The sequence below is a fragment of the Lupinus angustifolius genome, chromosome LG03, assembly GCF_001865875.1.
Source record: "Lupinus angustifolius cultivar Tanjil chromosome LG03, LupAngTanjil_v1.0, whole genome shotgun sequence".
NCBI lineage: Eukaryota > Viridiplantae > Streptophyta > Magnoliopsida > Fabales > Fabaceae > Lupinus > Lupinus angustifolius.
This window is the reverse complement of record NC_032011.1, coordinates 4,322,307-4,346,459: the sequence shown is the minus strand read 5'-3', so window position 1 is coordinate 4,346,459 and position 24,153 is coordinate 4,322,307. Positions and strand designations below refer to the sequence as shown.

The 24,153-nt window shown below is 32.5% G+C and overlaps 3 protein-coding genes across 9 annotated transcripts; 1 reads left to right on the top strand and 2 right to left on the bottom strand.

Moving 5' to 3' along the window:
- Positions 5,786–14,281, top strand: LOC109343173 (inositol-pentakisphosphate 2-kinase-like). 3 transcript variants are annotated; one of them, XM_019581354.1, is made up of 8 exons: positions 5,786–5,898; positions 5,983–6,094; positions 6,217–6,423; positions 11,752–11,899; positions 12,086–12,126; positions 12,277–12,387; positions 12,537–13,133; positions 13,876–14,281. In XM_019581354.1, exons 2-8 carry the CDS (start codon positions 5,993–5,995, stop codon positions 13,993–13,995), a joined length of 1,326 nt encoding a protein of 441 aa, XP_019436899.1. In that variant the 5' UTR covers positions 5,786–5,898; positions 5,983–5,992; the 3' UTR covers positions 13,996–14,281. The 3 variants fall into 3 exon arrangements, with proteins under 3 accessions (XP_019436899.1, XP_019436901.1, XP_019436900.1); XM_019581356.1 differs by having other exon boundaries at positions 5,796–5,900; positions 5,986–6,094; XM_019581355.1 differs by having other exon boundaries at positions 5,796–5,915; positions 5,976–6,094.
- LOC109343174 lies at positions 9,825–11,363 on the bottom strand. Its single transcript, XM_019581357.1, has 2 exons — positions 10,380–11,363; positions 9,825–9,966 (listed from the first exon to the last, which is right to left on the bottom strand). Exons 1-2 carry the CDS (start codon positions 11,134–11,136, stop codon positions 9,926–9,928), a joined length of 798 nt encoding a protein of 265 aa, XP_019436902.1. The 5' UTR covers positions 11,137–11,363; the 3' UTR covers positions 9,825–9,925.
- Positions 16,496–21,845, bottom strand: LOC109343171 (phosphatidylinositol/phosphatidylcholine transfer protein SFH8). 5 transcript variants are annotated; one of them, XR_002107172.1, is made up of 15 exons: positions 21,678–21,845; positions 20,740–21,043; positions 20,280–20,379; positions 19,574–19,840; positions 19,399–19,476; positions 19,197–19,298; positions 19,020–19,069; positions 18,829–18,928; positions 18,640–18,735; positions 18,429–18,545; positions 18,194–18,329; positions 17,327–17,685; positions 16,974–17,048; positions 16,644–16,860; positions 16,496–16,595 (listed from the first exon to the last, which is right to left on the bottom strand). XR_002107172.1 is itself a non-coding variant. In XM_019581350.1 (14 exons), the coding sequence occupies exons 1-14, from the start codon at positions 21,709–21,711 to the stop codon at positions 16,837–16,839; spliced, it is 1,842 nt and encodes a 613-aa protein (XP_019436895.1). In that variant the 5' UTR covers positions 21,712–21,845; the 3' UTR covers positions 16,578–16,836. The 5 variants fall into 5 exon arrangements, 4 of the variants coding, with proteins under 4 accessions (XP_019436895.1, XP_019436896.1, XP_019436897.1 ...); XM_019581350.1 differs by having other exon boundaries at positions 16,578–16,860; XM_019581351.1 differs by having other exon boundaries at positions 16,578–16,857; positions 21,678–21,844.

Below are 24,153 nucleotides of genomic sequence, written 5' to 3'. Positions count from 1 at the left end.
ATTGGGTTTTCCTCTCTTCCATAGTACTCCAAGAAAACTAGATTTACATATTATTGAGAGAAGTAGGGGCACATTGGTTTCATGGAATAATTTCCTAATCCAAGAAAAAACTTGAGATAGGTAGTTTGATTTGTTATTGTCATGGTATTTGGTGCCAGGATTCTATGGTTCTGCTGGTTTTACAGATAATCTCATGCTTCAACTTCTAGCCATCTGGTATGGTCTAAGCTTAGCTTTGAGAGCAAGGATTACAAAATGTTATGTGTGAATCTGATTTGTCTGAAGGCTGTTAGATTAGTGAAGCATTAGTTATCTGACTCTCATCATTATGGATTGATTGTGAAAGCTATTAGGAATGTAGGATCTTTTATACAAAGATTAGGTTGTGCCTAGTGGAGGGTTGATGAAATTATCACTATGAGGACTTGCTTGATAAAGTTGGTGCTGCTAGAAAGGAAGAAATAAGACCATAGGTCTATACACCATTGCAGAATCATGCATTTGAGATCCAACCATCTCACAAAATCATCTCCAAGTCTGGATTTGGATTAAGTACATGACCTGTATAAAGCTAGGCTTCTTTGAGAAGATGAAATCATTCCTCATAAGTCAAAAAGAGCACATTGCTCCTAGTCAGAACAATCTCCAACCTGACATAATTTCCTTTTGGAATGATGAACAGACTTTGAGTAATCTAATAGGAGGCTTGTTTCACCATAAACATTATATTTGCACCTATTCTATGACTCGATGTGAAGAGTGGGGGAAGGTATTCTCATTATCCCACATATGGTGGAATAATTTCTCACATTTTGTCTCATGGGTTATCGAAGTTAAATTTGGTGTTCATTTTTCTTTGTTTTGCACATATTTATTTTCAATATGATACACTGAGTTTATAGATTTAGTTCCATGAAACGATGACCATATAAACAACATTGAATTTTTTTTACTATTGTAATCTTTAAATACCCCAAATTCTTTGTACTCTCCCCTCCAATAGCATTGGTGGTGATAGTGGAGCATGGTGATAACGATGGTGGTGGAGTGTGGTAGTGATGGATGGAGGGTGATTGTGGTTGTGGCAGGGAGAATGATGGTGGAAGGTGTTAGGCTAGTGGTGTTACCATAACCACCAATTTTTCGAATGATATTATTTAATACTATTAAGATTCTATGTTAAAATTAATTTACAATGAAATAGTAAGTCATATATATGTATAAATTAAACAATGGAGAGTGAGATGGGTGACATGAGATTTCTAACATGTTCATCTAGAGAAGCCTAGTGGACTACTTTACTTTACTACCTTTGATATAACTAACTTTGTGTGAAAGCAAATAAATGGTTTTATATTATCTAGCACACCTCTTTATGCAATTGCCATTCGAGCTTTTGAAGTGTGGACTATGCATAGACTCACTATACCTCGTAGGCTCGTACTAAAATTTAACTTCTTTTTATTTACTAGAAAAATGGGGTGGATGGGATCAAACGTCTAACCAATTGTCATAAAGGCTAAGATATAAGGTTAAGGTTTTATTTCAAAATTAAATGACAATGAGAGAAGGAACCTAATAAGTATATAAATCATACTACAAGAAAACTAGATGGATAATAAAAACTTAACGTTACATAAAATTTTGTATCATAATAAATTTTTATCATGTCTTACCCTACCATACGATCTTATCCTATTATGTATCCCAAACATGACAAAGTTATATAAACTGGACAACTCTTCTTTATTATATAAATGATGTTTATATATAAGTCTTCTTATAGTGGTGATGACCATAAATTAATCTACTTAGAAAATAGAAAATTCAAGAGGAAAATGTTAATAAATTTTGTAATGACGGTGCTTAAAGAAAAAAAAATGAATTTTTTTAAATGATATTTCAACATATCAACAATTGTTTCACTTAACCTTTTAATCATGAATCCTTTTCATTGATTTCTCAAATAATTTTCTCAAGACACTTTTTCACACAGCCCAAATTTAAATATTAAGATTGAGTAGACCTAACTCAATCTCAAAAGCTAACTCATTTAATAAGGAATGCCTAAGCCTTATAAGTAGACTTAACAAAATGGCAAGCTTATAAGATCAACTCCAGCAATCCCATAAAACATAAAGGTATAACAAACAAAATTGTATCTCAAATTAGATGAGTCTTTTTAGTTGACGTCATCATTGAAGTGAAATTTTGTTATTTTTCGTTGTTACTATTGCTATTTTAGTGCTTCTATTGTTTTTTACTACCATCTTTGCTAGTGTATTAATGTTTTTTTTGTTATTATTGTTGTATTTGTGTTGTTGACTTGTTATTGTGTTTTGACTGTAGTTGTTATTGTTTTCTGTTGTATTCTAAATCTAAAGTATAAAATTTTGGAAGCCAATGAGTATGTCAAATGCTCATATTACAAGGAGTGATAAGGTGGTTCAATCAGTGTTGTTAAAACTATATTAGTTATCAAACCGATTAGGGTATTGGTATAGTGTTACAGTGATTCAGTAATTAAACCGCATGCCGGTTAAACCGAACATACCAACTTATATTTATATATATATATAAAAACCTATAACAAAAAAAATTCAAATAAATAGATACTCAAATTTATAATACATATTCATAATCTCCTCAAAATTCACCTAAACAAACAATTTAAGTCTTTAACAAATTCAAAGTCTAAATCCTACCTACAGTTGACTCCAAGATTACACAAATGTCACTAATGTGAAGAAGATCTTGCTCCTGACCTTGACACGGTTTTGATGAAGACACCAACATCACCACAAAAAAAAAAGGAAGATGATTTATGAAGACAAATGAAGATAAAGCTTCAAAACATTAGATTAAGTGTTTATAAGTATTTCTATCCTAAATTCTTAAGTATATATAAGCATAATTGCTCAAACTATTTTTTAGAAAATGTGAGACACTTTTAAAAGACTTAAAACATTTTCAAAAATAGTGTGTAACAAGTTACTTCATTGAGTAACAGGTTACATGTGTGAGAAAAGAGTTATCCAACTGAAAAACTGATTTTTGAAAGCTGAGTACTGTTGGACAGAGAGTTTCAGTAACCGATTACTCAAAGTGAGTAACTGATTACTCAAAAGTTTGAGTAACCCATTACTCAAATGAGTAACTCATTACTGAGAGCTGTTGGAAGTGTTTTTCAGATTTCAAGTGAAAGGTGTTCACTCCAAACGAAATCTCTTCACTCCAAACAACTCATACACTTTCAGAAACCTTCAAAGGGTGTTTGTAAATTCTATATAAAGGCTCTAAACTCTCACACAAACAACATACAATATACAAGAGAATACATACAACTTTCATACTATTTTCTCAAAAGCTCTCACACTTTTCTTAGAACTTATCTTTGAATTCTTTGCAACTTGTTCTTAAACTTTCAAGTTAATTTTGCAAAGTTGCTTCAAGTGTTTCAAAGACTTTTACAAAGAGCATTATCTACTTCTATATATATTCAGAGTTTGGATTGCAAGTTACATAAGTTTCATACTTGTAAAGACAATCTGCCATAGTTGAATATTCTTCATTCTTGTAAAGAATTCTTTCTTTCACGGGGTGTGAAAAGAAAGGGGAATTGATTCACTTAAAAATATGTTTTCCAAGGGTATAAGAATTAGGGAGTGTGTAAGGTACATAGAGATCTCAGGGTGAGATATTGTAATTACAACTCATAATTCTTAGTGGAAAAATCTCTTGTGCGACAAGAGTACTGGATGTAACCTTCGGAGGATAGGAATGTGAACCAGTATAAAAACTCCTTGTGTACTCTCTTCTCCTTATCTCTTTCATTTTATTTCCTATTATTTTTCTGCATATTGTTCCGCTGCACTTTAACTTTGATTTTGCAGAAAAAACGGCCATTATTTTAAGACAACTAATTCACTCCCCTCTTAGTTTCACTCTGATACTTACAACTTAGAATACACACCAATGTTAGGAACCAAATAGTGTAATATATGTATGCCTTGGAAGCACATGCCTTGAAAAAAGAAGGGTCACCATGTAATGGGTTTTTAAGTTTTTTTAAAAAAAAGTGTATAAACAGGTCGGTTTAGTTAAATTCCGACCGGTTCACCGGTTTTGACCGGTTTTGATACTTGGTCAATTCAACACTCCATACCGTATCAGTTAGGGGTCCGGTTCGCCAATTTTTCGGTCAAACTGGGCGGCACGGTATGATTTTTACGTCATTGGGTCCAATAGTGAAAAAGAAGAGGTTTAAGGAATGAAGTGAATAGATTAGGTGTTTGAGTCTCACCCATAATTAATATTAAAAAAAAATATAAGGTGATTTAATGGTTAAAAGTAAAATAAAGAAGATTAAAGATTTAAGTCTCCCCATCAACAAATATTAATATATTAATATTTGTCTATAAAAAAAAACTCATATTATATTCCATTATTAAAAAAATGCATTTTGTTTTGTAAAATGTTGCTGGACCCGCCCAAATAAGCCGTCTGCCTTAATACGGCTGATTTAAATATTATTTTACTATTCCAAATTACAAGCAATGTTATTTCTCCCACAGCAAAGTGGACTATTGCCCAAAGTAGGTTGGTGTGAACCCCTTGAGTAGCCCATTTTGAGACATATTTTTATCTGATATGATATTCTATTAATAAACCTCTTTATCACAAAAACTGAATATATGATTTTAGAGTAAATTACATCCATATTCCTTATATTTTAATAAAATTATACAAATAATTTCTCACTTTTCTACATTTACACAGACCCCTAACTTTTATATTTTCATTATATTGATCATCCATGCACGAGAAATAAATATAATATTTTAAACAATAAATGTAATAAATGTAATTAAGTTAAATAAAACATGATATATTGTGGAGACAAGTCCAAATAATATATGAGTCAATAACTCATTATTATTTTTGGTTCGTTATGATATAATATAAGAGCGATTTAAACAACATATCTTTAAAATTGTTGATATGTTTTGTAACAAAAAATAATAAAGATATATTGATTTGTATATTGTTTGGATTTGTCTCCATAATATATCATGTTTTGTTTAACTTAATTGCATTTATCAAATTTTGTTATTTAAAAATTACATTTATTTCTCATGCAAGGGTGGTCAGTGTAATGAAAATATAAAAATTAAGGGGTTGTGTAAGTGTAGAAAAAATGACGGTGATTAATTTCAGTAAAATTCATGAGTTGTTAATGTAATTTGCTCTTATTTTATAATAGTGAACATATCTTGATGACTCCATATCTAATGATTAAACTTTAATACCTTATGAGAAAAGATGTATTTACAAACCGTGTAATAATTTTTTATATAGTTATTATATCTTTCACATTAAAATTTAATCATTGTTGACTTTTAAATATAAGTAACACAAATGAGTAGTGAACGATGTAGTGACTACGTATAAATCTTTGTATTCAAATCATAAGAAAAGAGAGGCATAAAAAATTGACTTGAAAATATTTTTTGGGTACATTTTTGTTGGGTGCATGATTGACTTGAAAATATTGTCATTCTTTGTCAACCCTTTCACTCAATAATCCATTATTCATATCTCTACTTTTTTCCACAACTCAGATTCACAAACAAAGGGATAACACACCATTCCTTTCCTTTCTCTTTTTTCCATATTTGTTATTCTCCATTTGACTCTGTTTACTCTTATAGGATATAATAATACTAGAATAAATTTCAAACATAGAGTTCTTTTGTCTCCTTCCAATTTTTTTACTTTTTTATTTTTTCTTATAAAAACAATAATGCATCCCCTCTTAATCTGATCTTGCTCTTTTCCAAGCTACCCTTTTTCCTTCTTTTTTCTCTGTCTCCTTCATCTCATTGATCTCAATTTAAGGTCTGTAAAGTTCTTATTTTTCAGCCTCATGTTATTTAGAGTTTAATGTTAATGGTAAGTGAATTATTGTTTCTGAGTTTTCAGTTGAAAAAGGATGGAACTTGCTTTAACAGAAGAAGATTCAGCTCAATGGGTATACAGAGGAGAAGGAGCTGTTAATCTTGTTCTCTCTTACACTGGATCTTCTCCTTCTTTTGTGAGACAAGTTCTTATTTGCTTCTTTATTTTTTATTCCATTTTTAATTGTGTTAATGAATGTAAAAAAATGATTTTGAAATGTTAATGAATATGTGTGTTTGTGTGTTTATATATATGTAGATTGGGAAAGTGATGCGTATACGTAAGGTTCCAAGGAATGGCTCAAAGGGTGTGAAGATTAGTAATTTAGCTTTGTCTGAACATGAATGCCTTGTTTGGAAAGATGTGGTTGAACTCATTTCATCTTCAGATGAAGAAATTGCAAATCAACAATATTTGCAGCATGTTCTTCAGCCTTTGCTTGGTTCCAAGTTTATTGATGCTGGGGTATGCAACTTTTTTCCTTGTCCTAGATAGATTTTATGTAGGGCACCCTTTAACTTAAAGTGATTATTTTTCGGAGAAATTACTATGAACTTCCATTAGGTTTGGCTTAATTACACTCAGAACTCAGAAGTCGTCGCACCCTCTTGTTTACAAAATTACACTATTCTCTTGAGGTTCATGTTGTTACTAACTTACCTTAACTAAACCCCTTACAACATGAATCCCTTAATTATTCCTTAGGGAGATAAGTGTAATTCTGAAACGAGAAGGTGTCGGTGTAATTAAGTTAAACTTAAAGGAGGAGATCGGTGTAATTTTCCCTTACTCTTATCATAACTTTGATTACTTTGAGAATTCAAAGCCTGATTCGGGCAAATGGCCCTTCTAGATGTTTTTAAGGTGGATGTTGTCTGACTTGTCTCTGTTACTGACTAATTTTGTTATTAAAATTGGGTTTGGTGAATTTACTGATTTGCGCAAATTTTTGTGAAGGAAGAAAAAAATTGCAAAACTGATATATTTCATTATGCACTAGATAATAGCTTTAAAATAGGTAAAGAAAAATAAGTTATAATCAGTTTTAAGATTACACATAATAACTCCTTTAAAGTAGAGGTAACTTGCTAAATTACTCATAAACTACTCAACTATACAACACATAAACTGAATAAATAAAAATATCTTACATTTCCTCTCTTAAACCGAAAATTCTATTTTCAGTTTATTAACTCTGCTGCTGCAGCTTGCAAACACCCAACAAATTTCTCAAATTTTGGAATGAAGGTGCTTTGAGAGGTTTGGTAAAAATGTCTGCCACTTGATCTTCACTTCTCCAGTAATTCAAGACAATTGTTCCATCATTGTTAAGGTCTCTCAAAAAATAGTACTTAACATCAATATGTTTACTTCTTCCATGAAGTACAAGATTTTTGGAGAGTTTGATGGTTGATGTATTATCATAATATATTGTAGTAGTCTCCTCTTGCTTGAAATGTAGTTCTTCAAGTATTTTCCTCAACCAAATGGCTTGACAAGCATAAGTTGAAGCAACAACAAACTCAACTTCAGTAGTTGATAATGTAACTATAGGTTGCTTTTTAGATAACCATGAGACAACCCCTGTGCCAAGCATAAAGACATAGTCTGGAATACTTTTTCTATCATCTTGATCCCCTGCAAAGTCACTATGAATCCAATCAATTCTGATTTTTTTACCCTTCTTGAAAAATAGCCCAAATTGTTTTGTTCCTTGAAGATAACGAAAGATTCGTTTGGCAACTAAGAGGTGCATTTCGGTTGGACTTTCCATGTATCTACTAATTAGGCTGACAAAATGTATTATGGCAGGCCTGATAGCAGTTAAATACATCAAACTACCTACAATTTGCTTAAATAGTGTGTTATCCACCTTTTTCTCTTCAGAATCTTTGTTTAGCTTCAAGCCATACTCAGATGGAGTACTTGCAGGATTGCAATCCTGCATCTGAAACCTGTTTAAGAGTTCTTGGACATACTTCTTTTGAGAAATAAAATATATATTAGTTGATTGCACTACTTTTATACCAAGAAAATAATGCATCATATGAGGTCATCATTCATCATAGACTTTTTGAACTTTTCAACATTCCAAAATCATTTCTAGTAAATATAAGGTCATCAACATATAAGCAAACAATAAGTATTTTTCTTTCAGGTCCAACTTTAACAAAGAGTGTATGCTCATATGAGCATTTATTAAATCATTCTTTAAAAAAATATGCCTCTATTCGACTATACCAAACTTTTGGAGCTTGTTTTAGTCCATAAAGTGCATTCTTCAATCTATATACTTTATGTTCATTTCCAACTTTAATATAGCCATGGGGTTGATCAACAAATACCTGCCCATCCAAGGTTCCATGAAAGAATGCTGATTTAACATCCATTTGATAGGTAGGCCATGAGTTTTGAGCTGCCATGGCAATCACCAATCTGATGGTATCATGTCTTGCAACTGGAGCGTACACCTCTTTATAGTCCACACCATATTCTTGCTTATATCCTTTTGCCAGCAATCTCACCTTATACTTGTCAACTTCACCATCTTCTTTTCTTTTAGTTTTGAAAAGCCATTTCACACCAACTGTTTTCTGCCCATCAGGAAGATCAACAAGCTCCCATGTATGATTTCTTTCTATGGCTTCAATTTCTTCATCCATTGCCTTTTGTCATTTTGCTTCCTTGGCGGCATTCTCAAAGGTTGTGGGATCACAATCTGAAAATAATTCATCAATTTGATTAATTCCAGTTACCTCAAAATCTTCCATCCAAGATGACCTTTTTCGAATGCGACTTTTAGGAGGTTCAACATATGCATATGTTGAAGTTTCAGCTCTTATTGTTGTTGCAATTTTTCCTTCTCCTTTATGTTCTACTTGTGAATTATTTGTACAAGGCTGCTGCCCATTTTCTTGTTCCTCTTCATCAAATTCAAATTCTGAAGTATTTGGAGTAAGTTGCTGCCCATTCCACTCCCAAGTTTTCTCTTCATCAAAGATGACATCTCTGCTTGTCACAATCTTTTTTGTAAGAGGGTTGTACAACTTATATGCTTTGGAGGCTTCACTAACACCAAGGAATACCCACTTTTCACCTTTATCATCAAACTTCTTCTTTTTCTGGTCTGGAACATGAGCATTTATCTATGCAACCAAAAATTCTGAAATGCTCAACATTCGTCTTGTGTCAATTCCATGCTTCTTTAGGTGTCATATTCTTCACAACAAAAGTGGGGCTTATATCCAGCAAATGAATGCTCCAATTTATAGCTTCTGGCCAAAAATTTCTTGGCACTACACTCATCTTCAAAATAGTTTGAACTATGTTTAAGATTGTTCAATTCTTCCTTTCTGCAATGCCATTCTGTTGTGGTGTGTAAGCTGCTGTAAGTTGCCTCTTGATTCCATGTGTGTCACAAAAATATGTAAATTCTTGTGAGTTGTATTCACCACCACAATCATTACGGAGAACATTGATTCCATGTTCACTCCCTTTTTCAACAAGTGCTTTGTAGTGTTTAAAAACAGATAGAGCCTCAGATTTTTCCTGCAAAAAATAAACCCAAATTTTTCGACTATAATTATCAATGAATGTAATGAAGTAGCGTTTACTACCATTTGAGGTAGGATTAATCGGCCCACAAATATCAGAATGAATCAACTCCAAAACTTGCTTTACTCTCCATGATTTTTCTTGTGAGAATGATGAACGATGTTTGCCAACAATGCATTCTTCACAAATTTGAGATGGATTGACTATTTGTGGAAGACCTACCACCATATTTTTCTATTGAAGAGTGTTCAATTCATTGAAATTTAAGTGGCCATAGCGGAAATGCCAAAGCCACGAGGGATCCTTCACTTCACTCATCAAGCATGTTTGTGCACTTTGAATCTTCAATAGAAACAACCTGTTAGAACTCATTTCAACAACTACAATGGCTCCTCTGATAGGATCATATATCTCACAAACATCTTTTTATATGATTATTATATAATCTTTTTCCTGCAATTAACTAGCACTTAACAAATTGTTTTTCAAGTCAGGAACATAAAATACATTAGAGATGGTTTCCACCAAACCATTCTTGGTTTGAATTTTAATATCTCATTTTCCTATCACATCTACAGTATAGCAATCACCAAAACTCACTTTAGATCGAAAGCTTTCATCTGAATAAGAGAAAGATGACTTACTTTCACACACTTGGTTGCTATAACCATTATCAACATACCACACATCAGACTAAAATTTCTCATGAGATGTCATCAACAATGTTTCTTCTTCCTTCTCCTCTACAAAGTTAGACATTTCTCCATTTCCTTTGTAGTTAGGCAATTTTGTGTAGCACTCAAAGGCTTAATGACCAAACTTATGGCATCTATAGCACTCTAACTTGGACTTTCCATAAATTCTACCTCTTCCTTGTTGTTGGTGAGGATTGCCTTTAAAGTTCCTGCTGGAATCTCTATTTCCTCGACTTCCATATCCTCTACCTCTACCCTTACCCCTTCCTCTGAAGTTATTGGAATGAGTATTGGTAGAAACCTTCAATGCTTGTTCCTCCATTGTTGAACTTTTATGCATCTTTTGTTCATGAACCAACAATGAACTTTGAAGTTCATCAAGGGAGAGTTCATCAGTGTCATTGGGCTCTTCAATTGAACACACCATATAGTCAAATTTTGGTGTGAGTGAGTGTAGAATTTTTTCCACAATGAGGGTGTCTCCCATCTTTTCTCCATGAATTTGCATGTTGTTTGCAATTCCCATGACCCTTGAACAATAATTAGTAACTGACTCACTTTTCTTCATTTGCAAAGCTTCGAAATCCCTTCTCAAGGCTTGAAGTTGAGCACGTTTGACTCTAGAGCAACCTTGATATTTCTTCTTCATTGAATCCGAAATATCCTTGCAAAGAATGGTTTCCAGGATAGAGCGATCAATGGCTTGAAATAAGAATTTTTTGGCTCTCAAGTCTTTCAATTTCATTGCATCATGCTCTCTGTTTTGTGCAACAGTAAGTTCCCTGCCTTCTTCTGGTGTTACAACACCATCTTCAACCACTTGCCAATACTCCGTAGACTTTAAGAGATTTTCCATTAACATACACCAATGCTCATAATGACCATCAAAATGTGGAATGGATGGTTGTACAAAATTATCAGTAGTCATTACAATTCTACTACAGAAAATAAAGCAAAGGGGTTCTTTATGTTTATGCAGTTCTGGAAAAAAAAGAGGCAAATGGATTCTACTACTATTTATGGGTAATGCTGCCAGAAAAAATGGGAAAGAAATGGGAGAAAGAGACTTTGCTGCACAGGGGGAAAAAAGGAGAAGATAGGATCACGGCAGTGTTAATATGCCTTTCTCTTTCTCTCTTGATATCAATGTTAGGAGGAGCAAAATTGCAAAACTGATGTATTTCATTATGCACTAGATGACAGTCTTAAAATAGGCAAAGAAAAGGAAGTTACAATCAGTTTCAAGATTACACATAATAACTCCTCTAAAGTGGAGGTAACTTGCTAAACTACTCATAAACTACTCAACTGCACAACACATAAACTGAATAAATAAAAATATCTAACAATTTTTAGATTGGTTATTGTCTATATTCTGAATAATTTTGGATTTGTTGGAGTAACTATTTTGTATTATTTTATTATTGGTAAAAATGGGTTTATTGAAATGGCCGAGTTTTTATAATAAAGTTGTTGAGATGTTGTATAAGGAAGTTGGTGATGATTATGATCTCTGGTTTATACCTTTTTGGTACTTGGGTAGGTGCATGTCTCGGTGTCCAGGGAATTCCTTGAATCAGTTGAAAAGAATGTTATTAGTCAAAGGCCTGCTTGGAGAGTTGATGCTGCTGGGGTGGATACACATTGTGATTTTGGTCTTCTAATGTCTGATCATTCGCTCTTCGCTAATGGTATAGGGACTTCTTTCTGTTTAATTGATACTTCAAAATTCCTTTGTGGTTGAGTCCAACATGCTGTAAAAATTCATGTATTGTATTATTCTGCTTAATCTTTCATTTTGGATGCTGTCCCTGGTAATATTGACCTAGTAAACACGTGATTGAAAGTTTTGTAGTAAGTTCTCTGTTCCATTTCAGGTAGTCAAGGATCTGGTCCATGCATATCTGTTGAGATAAAGGTACGGTCCACATTATGTCATACATTAGTACATATCGGTTTTCCTTTCTCCCATCAAATAATGCCTTACTTTACATTGAATGTCTCTATCTCACATTCTCCCTCCCTTCTTCCGCTTGGTCGTAACCTTTTAACTATTTTTTTGAAGTAGCCCAAGTGCGGATTTCTTCCTCTTTCAAGATTCATATCTGATGGAACTGCTATCAAAAAGAAGATAACTCGATATGAAATGCACCAAGCTCTGAAATTGCATCAAGGAGAGGTACCTCATAGGGCATACTTCCTGTTGTCAACTTCTCATATAATCTAGTCTCGGCGTTTAGTTCTGTCTATTGATTGAAGTTATATGATACATCCAATATTATTTTTAGCATTATGTCCAAGTTAAAGGTTTTTCAAATGTATTTGCAGATATCCCATCTAAGTGCATACAATCCACTGGATCTGTTCTCTGGATCCAAGGAAAGAATTCATAAAGCCGTGAAGGATCTCTTTACAACTCCTCAAAACAATTTTCGTGTGTTTTTGAATGGCTCTCTCATACTAGGAGGACTGGGAGGTGCTGCAGAAAATACAAATTTATGTGTTGCTAAAGCATTTGAAGATGAACTTAAGTCTGTTATTCAAGCTGATAGTGGTCTATGTACGGAGAACTTCTTTACGCTCATTGCCGAGACTCTGAAAAAATCAGGAGTCCTTGATCAGCTTCTGGAAGTTCAGAAGCTTGATACTATTGACATTGAAGGAGTCATCCATGCATATTATGACATCACTTCTCAAAAGTGCTTGGTGTGTAGAGATTTGAGTGAAGAAGAGGTGAAAAGATATGCCTCTTTGCATTCGGCTTCACTGGATGAAAGCTTGAGAATTGTAAAGGACTACCTGATAGCAGCAACCGCAAAAGACTGCAGTTTGATGATATGTTTTAGACCAAAGAAAGAAGAGGACTCTGGATCTGTATATAATAATGTATATCTCGAGTCAACTAAACAAGCCTTCGATTTTAAGGTAAGCAGAACTTTACATTTATTATTCTTGGGCTAAATTTTCAGTGTATACAGTGCTTCACATGAATCCTTTCAGTTTAGTTTCTCTTGGTAGATCTGGTTTCATCTGGTAGATTTATTTAGTGAAAATGTTATAAAATATGTCGAGTTGCACCTCAATCAATAATTTGCTTATAAAAATTACATTAGAACTGCTCTGAGCATATAAAGTTACAAAACAAAAATACATACATTATAAATTTAAGAGACATTTACTAGTTTAAAATAGGAAAGGATAAAGTCATTATTTAAGAGGAGGCAAATGATTTGTAGGCATTTCATACTTTGCATAGGCATTACATATGATTTCATTAGATAAAAGAATTCTGAACTTATTAACCTCCTTCCTCTCTCCTTTGGGGAGTCTGAACTTCTGAATAAATGTTTCCATACTCGTGATTTCATGGCCGATTTTTCATTTGTATTACTTGCGGAAATAACTCTTCATATCTTGTAGTCATTGAGATGATACTTTATTTACTAAAGAAAAAGCACTCACAACATACAAAATTCATTACATGGATATCCTAATTTATATGTTGTAGTTCTGATTATTCTTTCATGAATATGAAAGTACACTATTGGCATCCTTAGAAAAAATTATTCTTTTTTATCTTTATCCTTTATTTACAAAAAAAAGTCATTGATGTAATGCTTGTGCGATTGGAAATCTTAGTATAGTTGCAATTTGATCTTTTTATTAGGTGTATTTTATCGACCTCGATTTGAAGCATTTGAATAAAGTGGAAGGATATTACAAGTTAGACAAGAAGATAGTAAGCTGCTACAAACAAATGATCAAAATGGATGAAGAAATGGAATGACAAACTTGCAGGCATCTAAGGCTGCAATATGTTCAAATAACAAATTGTAGTTTAATGATGTTCTTCCCTACAAAAAAAATGTTGTAACACTAATTGAAAGGTGAAGATGGAAATTGCACTTGTATTTAGCTTTATTTCCCTCCTCACCTGCGGTTCTGCTTTCAATTTTCTGTATGTTGGGGCTGCCAGATTCCCCCATTTTTAAATTATGTATCTGTATTATCATTCTATTCCTTCTGTATTGATGTAAAGTTGTCTCTTGAGATCTGATATTTCATGACTTTTTTAATGTATTGTTCTGCGTGATGCATTTGTATATGAAAGCTTGTTTTTTTGTACTACTGAGGTATCTCTTCACCTTAAGGGTAAGGAACTAATTCCTTTCGGAGTGTGTGACTGTCCCTTCCAACAAGTGTCACTCTCAATAATCGAATTCTTGATCTTTAGGTCTTTTTAAGGATCTAACGGGACTTGTACTACTAGACTAATGTCTTGTTGGTTGTGAAAGCTTGTTTGTTATGATGATAAATTTGTTGGAAAATACAAATGGGTGTGGGAAATACCAAGCTTTTAATATACTACTCCATGTTCTGAAATTAAAAAGAAACTTGTGCAAACCTTAACCTGGATGGTGTATTTGTTTTAGAATTGGAAAATAAAATCATAGAAGCTTTTATTTGTCAACATTAGGTATGTGCATATATTTGTATGAAGTAGCATCAACCTGAAAGATGGTTTTTCTACCAATCTTTTATAATTTACATACACAATTGACTTTCGTACTTCAGAATAATGTGGGATTTTTCCCTTTGTGCATATCTCATTTTATAGATATCTCCACATGAGAGAGTTATTTGTTTATGATTGAAAGCAAACAAGAAAAGTGATATGGTTATTTATGAAAACTAGTAATTTAAGGATGAATTTGAAGCCTCTAGTGAATAAGGGTAGAGATTCTAATGAAAAGAAGAATATAATCTGAACTTTCTTATTAAATTATGCAAGACTTACAAGAAGAAGAGTATATTGTGAATAAATTTGTACATGTTCTCCTAAGTAAGTTACTTATACAACTCATTACCCTCCACAATTCTATTAGTAACTATACTATTACAATGTCCTTATCAAAAGGCTCTACCTCTATAATCTGGGTTGGTGTAATCCGACGAATCAATTAGAGGTTGATTTTTTCAATTTTTACAACAAAATCCTCTCTCATTTATTAGATATGTGGCCTTCTGGAACTTGGTACATTTGACCCATTATGAAATTTTTGAGCCCCACTCACATATATTGACTTGTACGAGATAATGTATTTTCGTCTCTTAATCAAGATTTACTCGGCTTTTGTTGGATGAAATCTTAATTCTTAATTAGGTATTGCACCATGGGTATGCATGTTTTGTGGCCACATTACAAAATAAGTTATTAACACGAGTCATTTTCATAAATGATTTAATAATTAAAATTATGCAATTAATTTTGTCCAAGTGGGAGAATATTAGAATTCTCTTAAATTCAAACTGTATTTTTTATTTGCGGAAACGAGCTAATTTTATGATTTGTTTGGAGATGTTCAAACCTGCTAATTCAGTGCTCCATTCCTGATAGGAATACTAAATTGCTCGTTCCAGATGTCATTGGATTTTAATAATATGAGCATCATTGCATTGCATTTACAGATCAAACTCGACCATTGAAAAACCAGCCATAGTTCCTCCAAAATAGGCACTACTCTTGTGGTCCATTTGTTAAAAAGTAAGTCACTTAGATTTCCTGCTACTCAAATTTAAAATGGCCAAGTTACTTGTATTAAGAGCAACCACAATCAGCATTCTTATTTTATTTTCTTGCTTTATTTTCTTGCTTGCTTTTGTTCTTAAACAAGATCAATTCTTGGTTATAGGAAAAGAGAGGAGAGAGAAAGATTTGTGGGAAAAAGATAGATGTTGCGAGACCCAAATAAGAATAATAAGTATGTTTATCATTGTGAAAAGAAAGTATGTTGCGAGACCCAAATAAGAATAAATGTTGTTCTTATTTCATGAATTTTTTTACTAAAATATAAAATAATATGTGAGACCCAAATAAAAATGAATATAGATGCTCTAAATAATAATATGCAAAACTGCACATTCTTCTAAGAATTTAACAAGTGTACACATGGTATTTTTTTTTTACATTTTTATCTAATATTTATATATTAATCATCGTTAACTTTTAGTAATATATATTAATGAGATGTGTATTGAACATGTAACACACTAATACATGGTTTTATATCCATATACACATTATGGGACACCGTACCCTGTTTGTAGTTCTGTATTTCTTTCAGACATCAGAACTCAATCTGAAACGGGTTAGGATTTTCTACTATAATTGGGGAAACATTACTTCCCTTAAATTTTCACTTTTTAAAAAAAAAAATACTTGTCAAATCATGCTTTCTTAAAATTCACTCATAAAATTTCTCACCACCAAACATACCATAAGGAAAAATTAAAAAGAAAAAAGTTTTATACTATGTCTTCACTTCCATTAGAAGTTTTATGCAGCTGTTTTTACAATGGTAAGAAAGATGGCACAGAATAGTTCTACTTGATCAAAATTAAACTGTCTGAACTTTATAAATGTCATACAATTACTACTCACAATTCAACAGTCAAATTCGTCATATTGAACTTTTTAGGAAGCAAGAGGAGAATATAAATAGATGAATTTTATGCCGAAAATAAACAACCCAGCTTGGAAGAGAAACTCATGGGCACCTTATTATATACAAGCATGAAGTAAAATCCACTAATCCTGCCAACAGCTCCGCACTGTACAGTTGTCTCTTCAGCAGCAAAACTTCTTTTTCTGCTTTATACAAAGATTGGACATTACTTTTTAAGAGTTCTCATGGAAGATGGTAAAGAGCATTTGAATTTTATCTTTTAAATCTTCCACATGATGCAAGTATTTTAGACTTATACCTGGAATTTGATTCTTTCCCGTCTGTCGATGTATGCCAGAAGTTCTTCCTGTCTTATCAAAGCTTCATATAAAGCCTATTTAGGAAGTGGAATCAGTTATTATATGTGCCACCAAAATTATTGAACAGTTTAACATACAACTAACCTTGGGGGAACAATTAAGTCATAAACAGCAAGAGGTCAATTGTCCATGGTTGGTTAAGTAGCAACACACAAACAGAGCATGTAACAAGTGTATAGGCCAATTTAATCACAAACTTTATCCTTAAAATTCATAACTTAGTAAAACAGCAGGAATTTATTGTCTGTGTTACCTGAAGCAAATAATAAGATTTAAAATGAAATTCAGTTACCTTCTTTGTACCAATCAGCTCAGCTTCCAATGCATCAACACGATAAACCGCAGCATTCAGCAGCTCTTCTTTCTCATATGGCATCACATTAGGTTTTGACTGAAGAATGTCAACCTTCTCTTCAAGTTCACCAAGGCGTTTCAAAGCATATGAAGGGGGACAAGAGTCCTCCTTGTATGTGGAAGCAACAGTCATGCTAGAGATATTTTGAGTAGCATCAGAATCACCTATTCTCTTAGTAATAAGAAATGCTATTGAACGAGCAAACGTAAATATGGCAACAAAGAAGGTCACTATAATAGCCCAGATATGTGCACAGTGACCATCAGGAGATCTTCCAGTAGTCAGTAGTATTTTTTCTGCGGTTAATAACAAATGCATTAGAAACATACTTTTCTAGTAGGCTAATAACTGGTATTAAAATCCAAATTCAAAACCTACTGTGTGGGTGAAGTACTCCAATTTATATTGATGTAAATGTATAATTTATTATTTTATATTATAAAGAAATTTTTACTTTCTTATACAAGCTTTAAATATTTTCACGTTTGTTATAACGAAGCATTCGAAGAACTCAAACATGTCAACAAAATATAATTTTATCTTAATGAATCATTATAAACTTTTTATTTCTTTTTTTTTTATAAGCATAAACTTTTTAATTCTATTACTTATGTATGTTATGTAGCATCACTAATATTTTGAATATCTATTGTTGGTTAGGTTCAATGGGTTTGCAAAGGTTCCCCCTCCCCCAAATTCCAACAAAAAATCTGTCTAGTAGCAACCATGCTAACTTAAATAATATCCAATTAGGTTAAAGATCATGACATAATAACTTCAAGGAGGATACACCAGATATCTAACCCGTGGAACTAGATGACTTTTCAGCTGCCACTTGATTCTCCTTCCATGCAACGTCAACAGTCTTGTCAACCATGGGAACATACTCATCATACTCAGAGAAACCACCAGCATGACTAACCTTACGAATTGATCTTGCCTGGACAAACATTAAAGAAGTTGTAATTGATTCATTTTTCTATCTTTTTTCTCTCCTTTTGCAACATCAATATTAAAGTCATAAGTCATAACCACTAACTTCTTCATGGACAGGAGTCAACCGAGGGTTTATATATTTTCCATTTGCTTTGGGAGAAGTGATATCTTCAACTTCAGATCCTGATTCTGCTGTAGATGTATCACTACTTCTTATCTGCTGCTTCCAAAATTCAAAGAAGAACTGATAAGTATGATAAAATCCAAAAACAAATCCATTTACGAAGCATCTGAGAGGGTATTAGAAACCACACCATTGGATAACTTGTCTTCTCACTTTCGATAACTGTCCCCTCATTAGAAACTGTTACTATTTGTCTGGAACACTGTACTTCACCACTAAGAACCATCTGCATGTACACAACTGCCCCAGTTGAGTGACAAGCAAAGACAACATACATAAAAAATATTTAGTGAAAAACAGAGTAATTCTAGCAGTGAACCTTCAAAATGTCTGGGTCTTGCCAAGGCCCTTTATCAGACCTCATACAACCACCTTGATCTATACAAGTGCAAGTACCACCTAGAAATTCTGGCAGCTCGCTGAAAAAACCACATAGATAGTCAGAATTTTCATATACAACTCAAGTTGATTTAGAAATAGCATCATTGACAAAATTAACTGTAGAGTTACCTCACATCGATAATCTCAAGTAATTTACTCTGGAACTTGTTTCCAAGAACCTAATGGAACATCGAAGCATCAATTAATCCAATACCTACAGATTATCTTTGTCGAATAGAAAAGATGATTACTTCATTCAAATCCTATAAATTATAAAATAGAAAGAATAATTCAAATACAACTTACACTTATTTTTGAAGTGGTTTTGGGGTCAAGAAATGTTCTCACTGTGTTCCAGAGCAGCTTAAAACCAGGACCAGCATTGATTATAAACATTCGGCATAATGTCTGCACAGTATCATTTATAGGTTAGAAGATATGCGTGAACAAGTCCAAAAGCCATAAAAAATTGGAAACTACCAAAAAGTTGATCATTAAAGCAACATACTTCGGGATAGTAGTCACCATCAATCTTCTGCAGCCGCATAACAAGCTCCCGTGCAGATTTGGTAAAATTTTTGAAACCCTACAAAGGCAACATAGTAATCGAAACCAATAATTGACAAAATTTAATTTAAATGGTGCCTTGGAAACTTTGACGACCATTTAGACAGACAACATACCACGCCTTGAACATCCAAAATGGTTGTACTTGAATCTATATGCCTCTTTGCAGCAATAGAACATGCAGGAAACTTAACAGCAAATGTTTTCTCAAAACCCTGCACATGGTATCTCAAATACCTATCCATGGTAGTTACTTGCATAAGCTTATTCGGTTCAACTTTGCCTAACCTCTCAATATAAACAGGTTTCCCTTCCTTGTCCACTCCATGATTACCATGTGGATAATACTGCAGAACTTCATTCAATTCACTGAACTCAAAATCCTAGAGCCAAAGAAAGGGAACCAAAGTAATATAGTATGAGCATCAAATCCAAGAAACTAAAACGTACAAATGATCATATCAAACGTGATGAACTAGAGATAAAAATCAAATCAAAGTTTGGGTATATTTCTTGAATTGGACTATAAAGTAAGGATACACCATTTTGGCTTTGTGTTGCATGCTGGATACATGCTAGACACTGACGCTTGTATGAAACGCATCCAACACATGCCCAATGAAATAATATATTTTTTTCAGCTTCAAAATAATACAGCTACGATATTATGTATTATGAATCTTTTCCTTAAACTTTTTAATTTATATGCATTCAAATGCTCTGTTTGAGTACCCTACAATTTTTAGAATTTGGCGCGGTTTTTTTGTGTGTCCTAGTCGTGGCATGTCTGTGTCTATGCTTTCATAGAATCAGATGGCTCACCTCCATAATTGTATCGGTACCATAGTCTTTCCTCCATTGGATCATGTTGGCCCACATTTGCTTTGCTTTCTCAATATCAAATTTCCTCGCTTTCAAGAATCTGCAATAACATCAGTGTAGTTGAGATTTATAGTATACTTTGAGGGAAACAAGTCATTAGTTAATCGCCAGTGTAATAAGCATGTGATATATTAATATGCAAAGAAACTGTATTTGTAAATCATGAATTCCTCAAGCAAAGTGCTAATGATTTTGATGTGTAGCTTTAAATGGTTAAGGGTGTGATTTAAACCAATTCTTAGATGACTCATGGTAAGTTGAGGTAGAAAAATGATCAATATTGCATCAGTTGTGATCAACACAATTTTTATTAGTAGCTACAACAGGAAAGATTCAATCTATATTCAAAATTGAAATAATATCCATCTTCCATGAACCATGACAAGGAATAAGGGGCAACCTCAACAACATATGATAGTCATCATGTCTTGCCGACAACAAATTATCCAACATAAGTGCCTGTCGAAATGCATCCACTGCTTGGAGCTCCTTAACATCTCGAATGTCCTCAATGGAGACAGAGCTGCCTCGATTTGCACTCTTTTTCCTGCTGCTTTTCTTCCTGAGAGAATGCCTGAATTTGCTGGATGCATTGATTGCTTTCTTTTTCAGGGTGCCAATTCTCGTCCGTCGATCATCCTCTGAATTCTCAAAATCCGATTTCCGCTCTCTTCTCTCTTCATTACCAGAGGACCCTTCAAAGCCTAAGAAAAACAAGCAAAGTTTCATTTCAACACACTGCCATTTCAGATACACACACAAGTTGTGACACAACAACCACTACAAGAACCAAACCTCAATCCCACTAGGTGGGGTTCAGATACACACACAACTACTCGTACAGCATTTTTGTTTTACATATCTGAATTAGGAGTAAATGCAGACTCGGTATTCAATTACTACTATCATGGAGCACTAAAATTCAAAATTGTTGTCATTCCTGTATCTGATATGTATCTTATAGGAATATAGGATACTTCCATACTTCGTAGAAACTTTTCATCTATAATTCTATGTCTTTCAATTATTTTAGGATTTTGCTTCGCATCAACTCCAACCACATCTAGTGAGATTAAGGCTTCTTTGTTTCGTATCAACTACATATCCATATAATGTTCCCCAGATTACTACTACTACGTTGAATCTAATCGATATGTATAGTTTTATTCAACTAAATTAAGCTCAATTAGTGATCCAAATTCGTTAAATAAGATAACCGGATCCACCAAAAGAGAATTTATATCTTGAATTAATGAATCAATAAATCAAGACAGATATGAAGAATTATTCAAATTGAAGAATCGAAAGCAAAAAAAGAAACTAATATGTGATACTCACAAGGACGTGCGAACCGATCAAGCGGTCCAGACATGTGGAAATTGTTAATCGAATATCACAATTGAATGATGAAGAAAGCATAAAAATCAAAACCCTAAAATCAGAACCAGAAAAACGGCAATTACGACTTTAAGCGAGAGAGAAAGATAAACAATTTTGTTTTGGCAAAAAAGGCTTTAATTGGAAAGTGTCGGCAGAAGAGTGAAGATGAGAAGCAAAGAAAAAGTAGTTATGAATGCGAAGGTGAAAATGATTACAAAACCTTGATTGCTAAATTAAATTAATTAATTAACTTCATAAAAAATTATCTGATTTTTTAATCAGATTTTTATAATAAATATAGCTGTTTCATTTCCAGCTGCTTGCATGTGAAAATTTACTGATTGATATTCTAATTTTGGCTTAAAGGTTACAAAGTGTTATTCTAATCTAACAATTTATATAATTTATTGCCAAAGTTAAGTTGGTATTAAATTAAGGAAATATTTTCCTACAAATTTTCGTGCATTATAAAAACAAGAAAAAGTAACCTATGGGAAAAAAAGTAATATTTTGTTTATTACTAATTTATTATAAGTGACATGTGTTAGATTAATTTTTTATGGATAAGAGAATTTGAAATAAGAATATATCATTACTTATAAATTTAATATGATATAAGCTATTATATATAAGAGAAAAATATCAATAGTATAAGATTTTTTTCCTCTATCATTATATTATTTATCCTTATTTTCAATGTATATAGATATTTACAAACTTAATGATTTTCCTCTCTAAATATAAATATCCAAAAGAGAATCTACTATGGATGGCCACCTTGTCTTTTTAGGTGGGTGAGTGGGTCAATCATTAATTCATTATTAGCTCAATCTTGGAGGGAATTCACTGTCATTCGGTGGTAGTTGGTGCTACACCAGAACTTTCCCTTCTTATATTATAGGATATATTTACTTAGGATGAATGATTTACTTTTAAATAAAACTAATATAAATAAATGATAAATAATATATTGATTATTTATAAATTTTTAGCATGTGAATATAAGTATTACATTCTAACCAATTTATAAATTTATAATTTATTTTTTAATATTAAATATGTAGTTTTTCAATATAAATTCCTACCTTTGTACGCTTAATCAATATCTTTGTACTATACAATGCTTTTGGTAATAACATATTCTCATATTTTGATATAAGAAAAAATCATATTGTATAACAATGCATAAATTTTATATATTACTATTACATATTCATCATTTATATTTAATTATTATTGATTTTTCAAAAATATAATACAAACAAATAACATATATATTGTCTCTGTGTACATATTACATTCTTTTGGTGTAGAGACCATCACAACATATTTACAAGACTCAAACTTATTTGACTCTTAATTTCCTTTTTTCTTTTCAATCATTACTTTTATTGTATGATCGCATTTTTTAATAACATGTTGTCCATAAATATAAATTTAAAATAAGATTACATAACCCGTCTTCAACGACCAACTCCTATTATTTTGTAAAAATATGAAGAAATAAAATATTCACGCAAAGATGGTATTAATTGACATTTTATTGTTTATCAGCACACAACTTTGGACTTAGAGGAAAATTTGGATCGTGAACTTTCCTTTAAACAGAAGACACTTTTCTGTGTTTGAAATAATGACAAATAAGTACCTTATTTGGTATATTATATAGTTTACCAAGTCAGTAAATAAATTTTTAGAGTATTTGGTGAACGTAAACAATTGATATTTTTAAATCTTAATTACCACAATGCAAAGCTTTATCCTAACAACTGAGAAGCAAATCATGAGTTAGGAATAAAACTGAGTGAAAAGGCTCAAAAGTAGTTAGAAGTTTACTCTCTAATTATCTTGACATAATTTCTTAATAAATAAAATGAGTTGAATTTAAGCTAAAAAACAAACTCTATAATTTAACAAACTGAACTCAAGTATTCAGTTGGTTTGATTTATGAACTAGCTAATGTTAGATATTCCTTATGATTGGTGAAATACCAATCATAGGATCTTGAATTTAATGATTCTCACGCACATATATGAATCAAAGTGTGCAGTGTCATACCTGAATCCATATTCCTGGATGTGCTCATTTGATCCACGTTTCTGAAAGAGGTTTTGTGGTATGATGGCCTTCCTCAACCAAATCTCTGATTCCTCTTAGGACTTGTGTTTTCACTCTGATAGGGAGAGGAGAAAACTGAATTTGATCTGGTGTATTGGGGACTATAACCTTCTTTATGTGTTAACTTATAGGGTTCTCATTATCCCCTGTGGGTTAACCTGATGGATATCCACCCATTAAGCCCATATCCGTTATAACCTTTTAAAAATCTAAGGGGTGTCACTAATTAGATCACTTATAATGTAACCCCGAAAATAAATAGCTAATATCATTGTACCAAATATATGATGTTCACCTTAATTAGAAATTTATAAT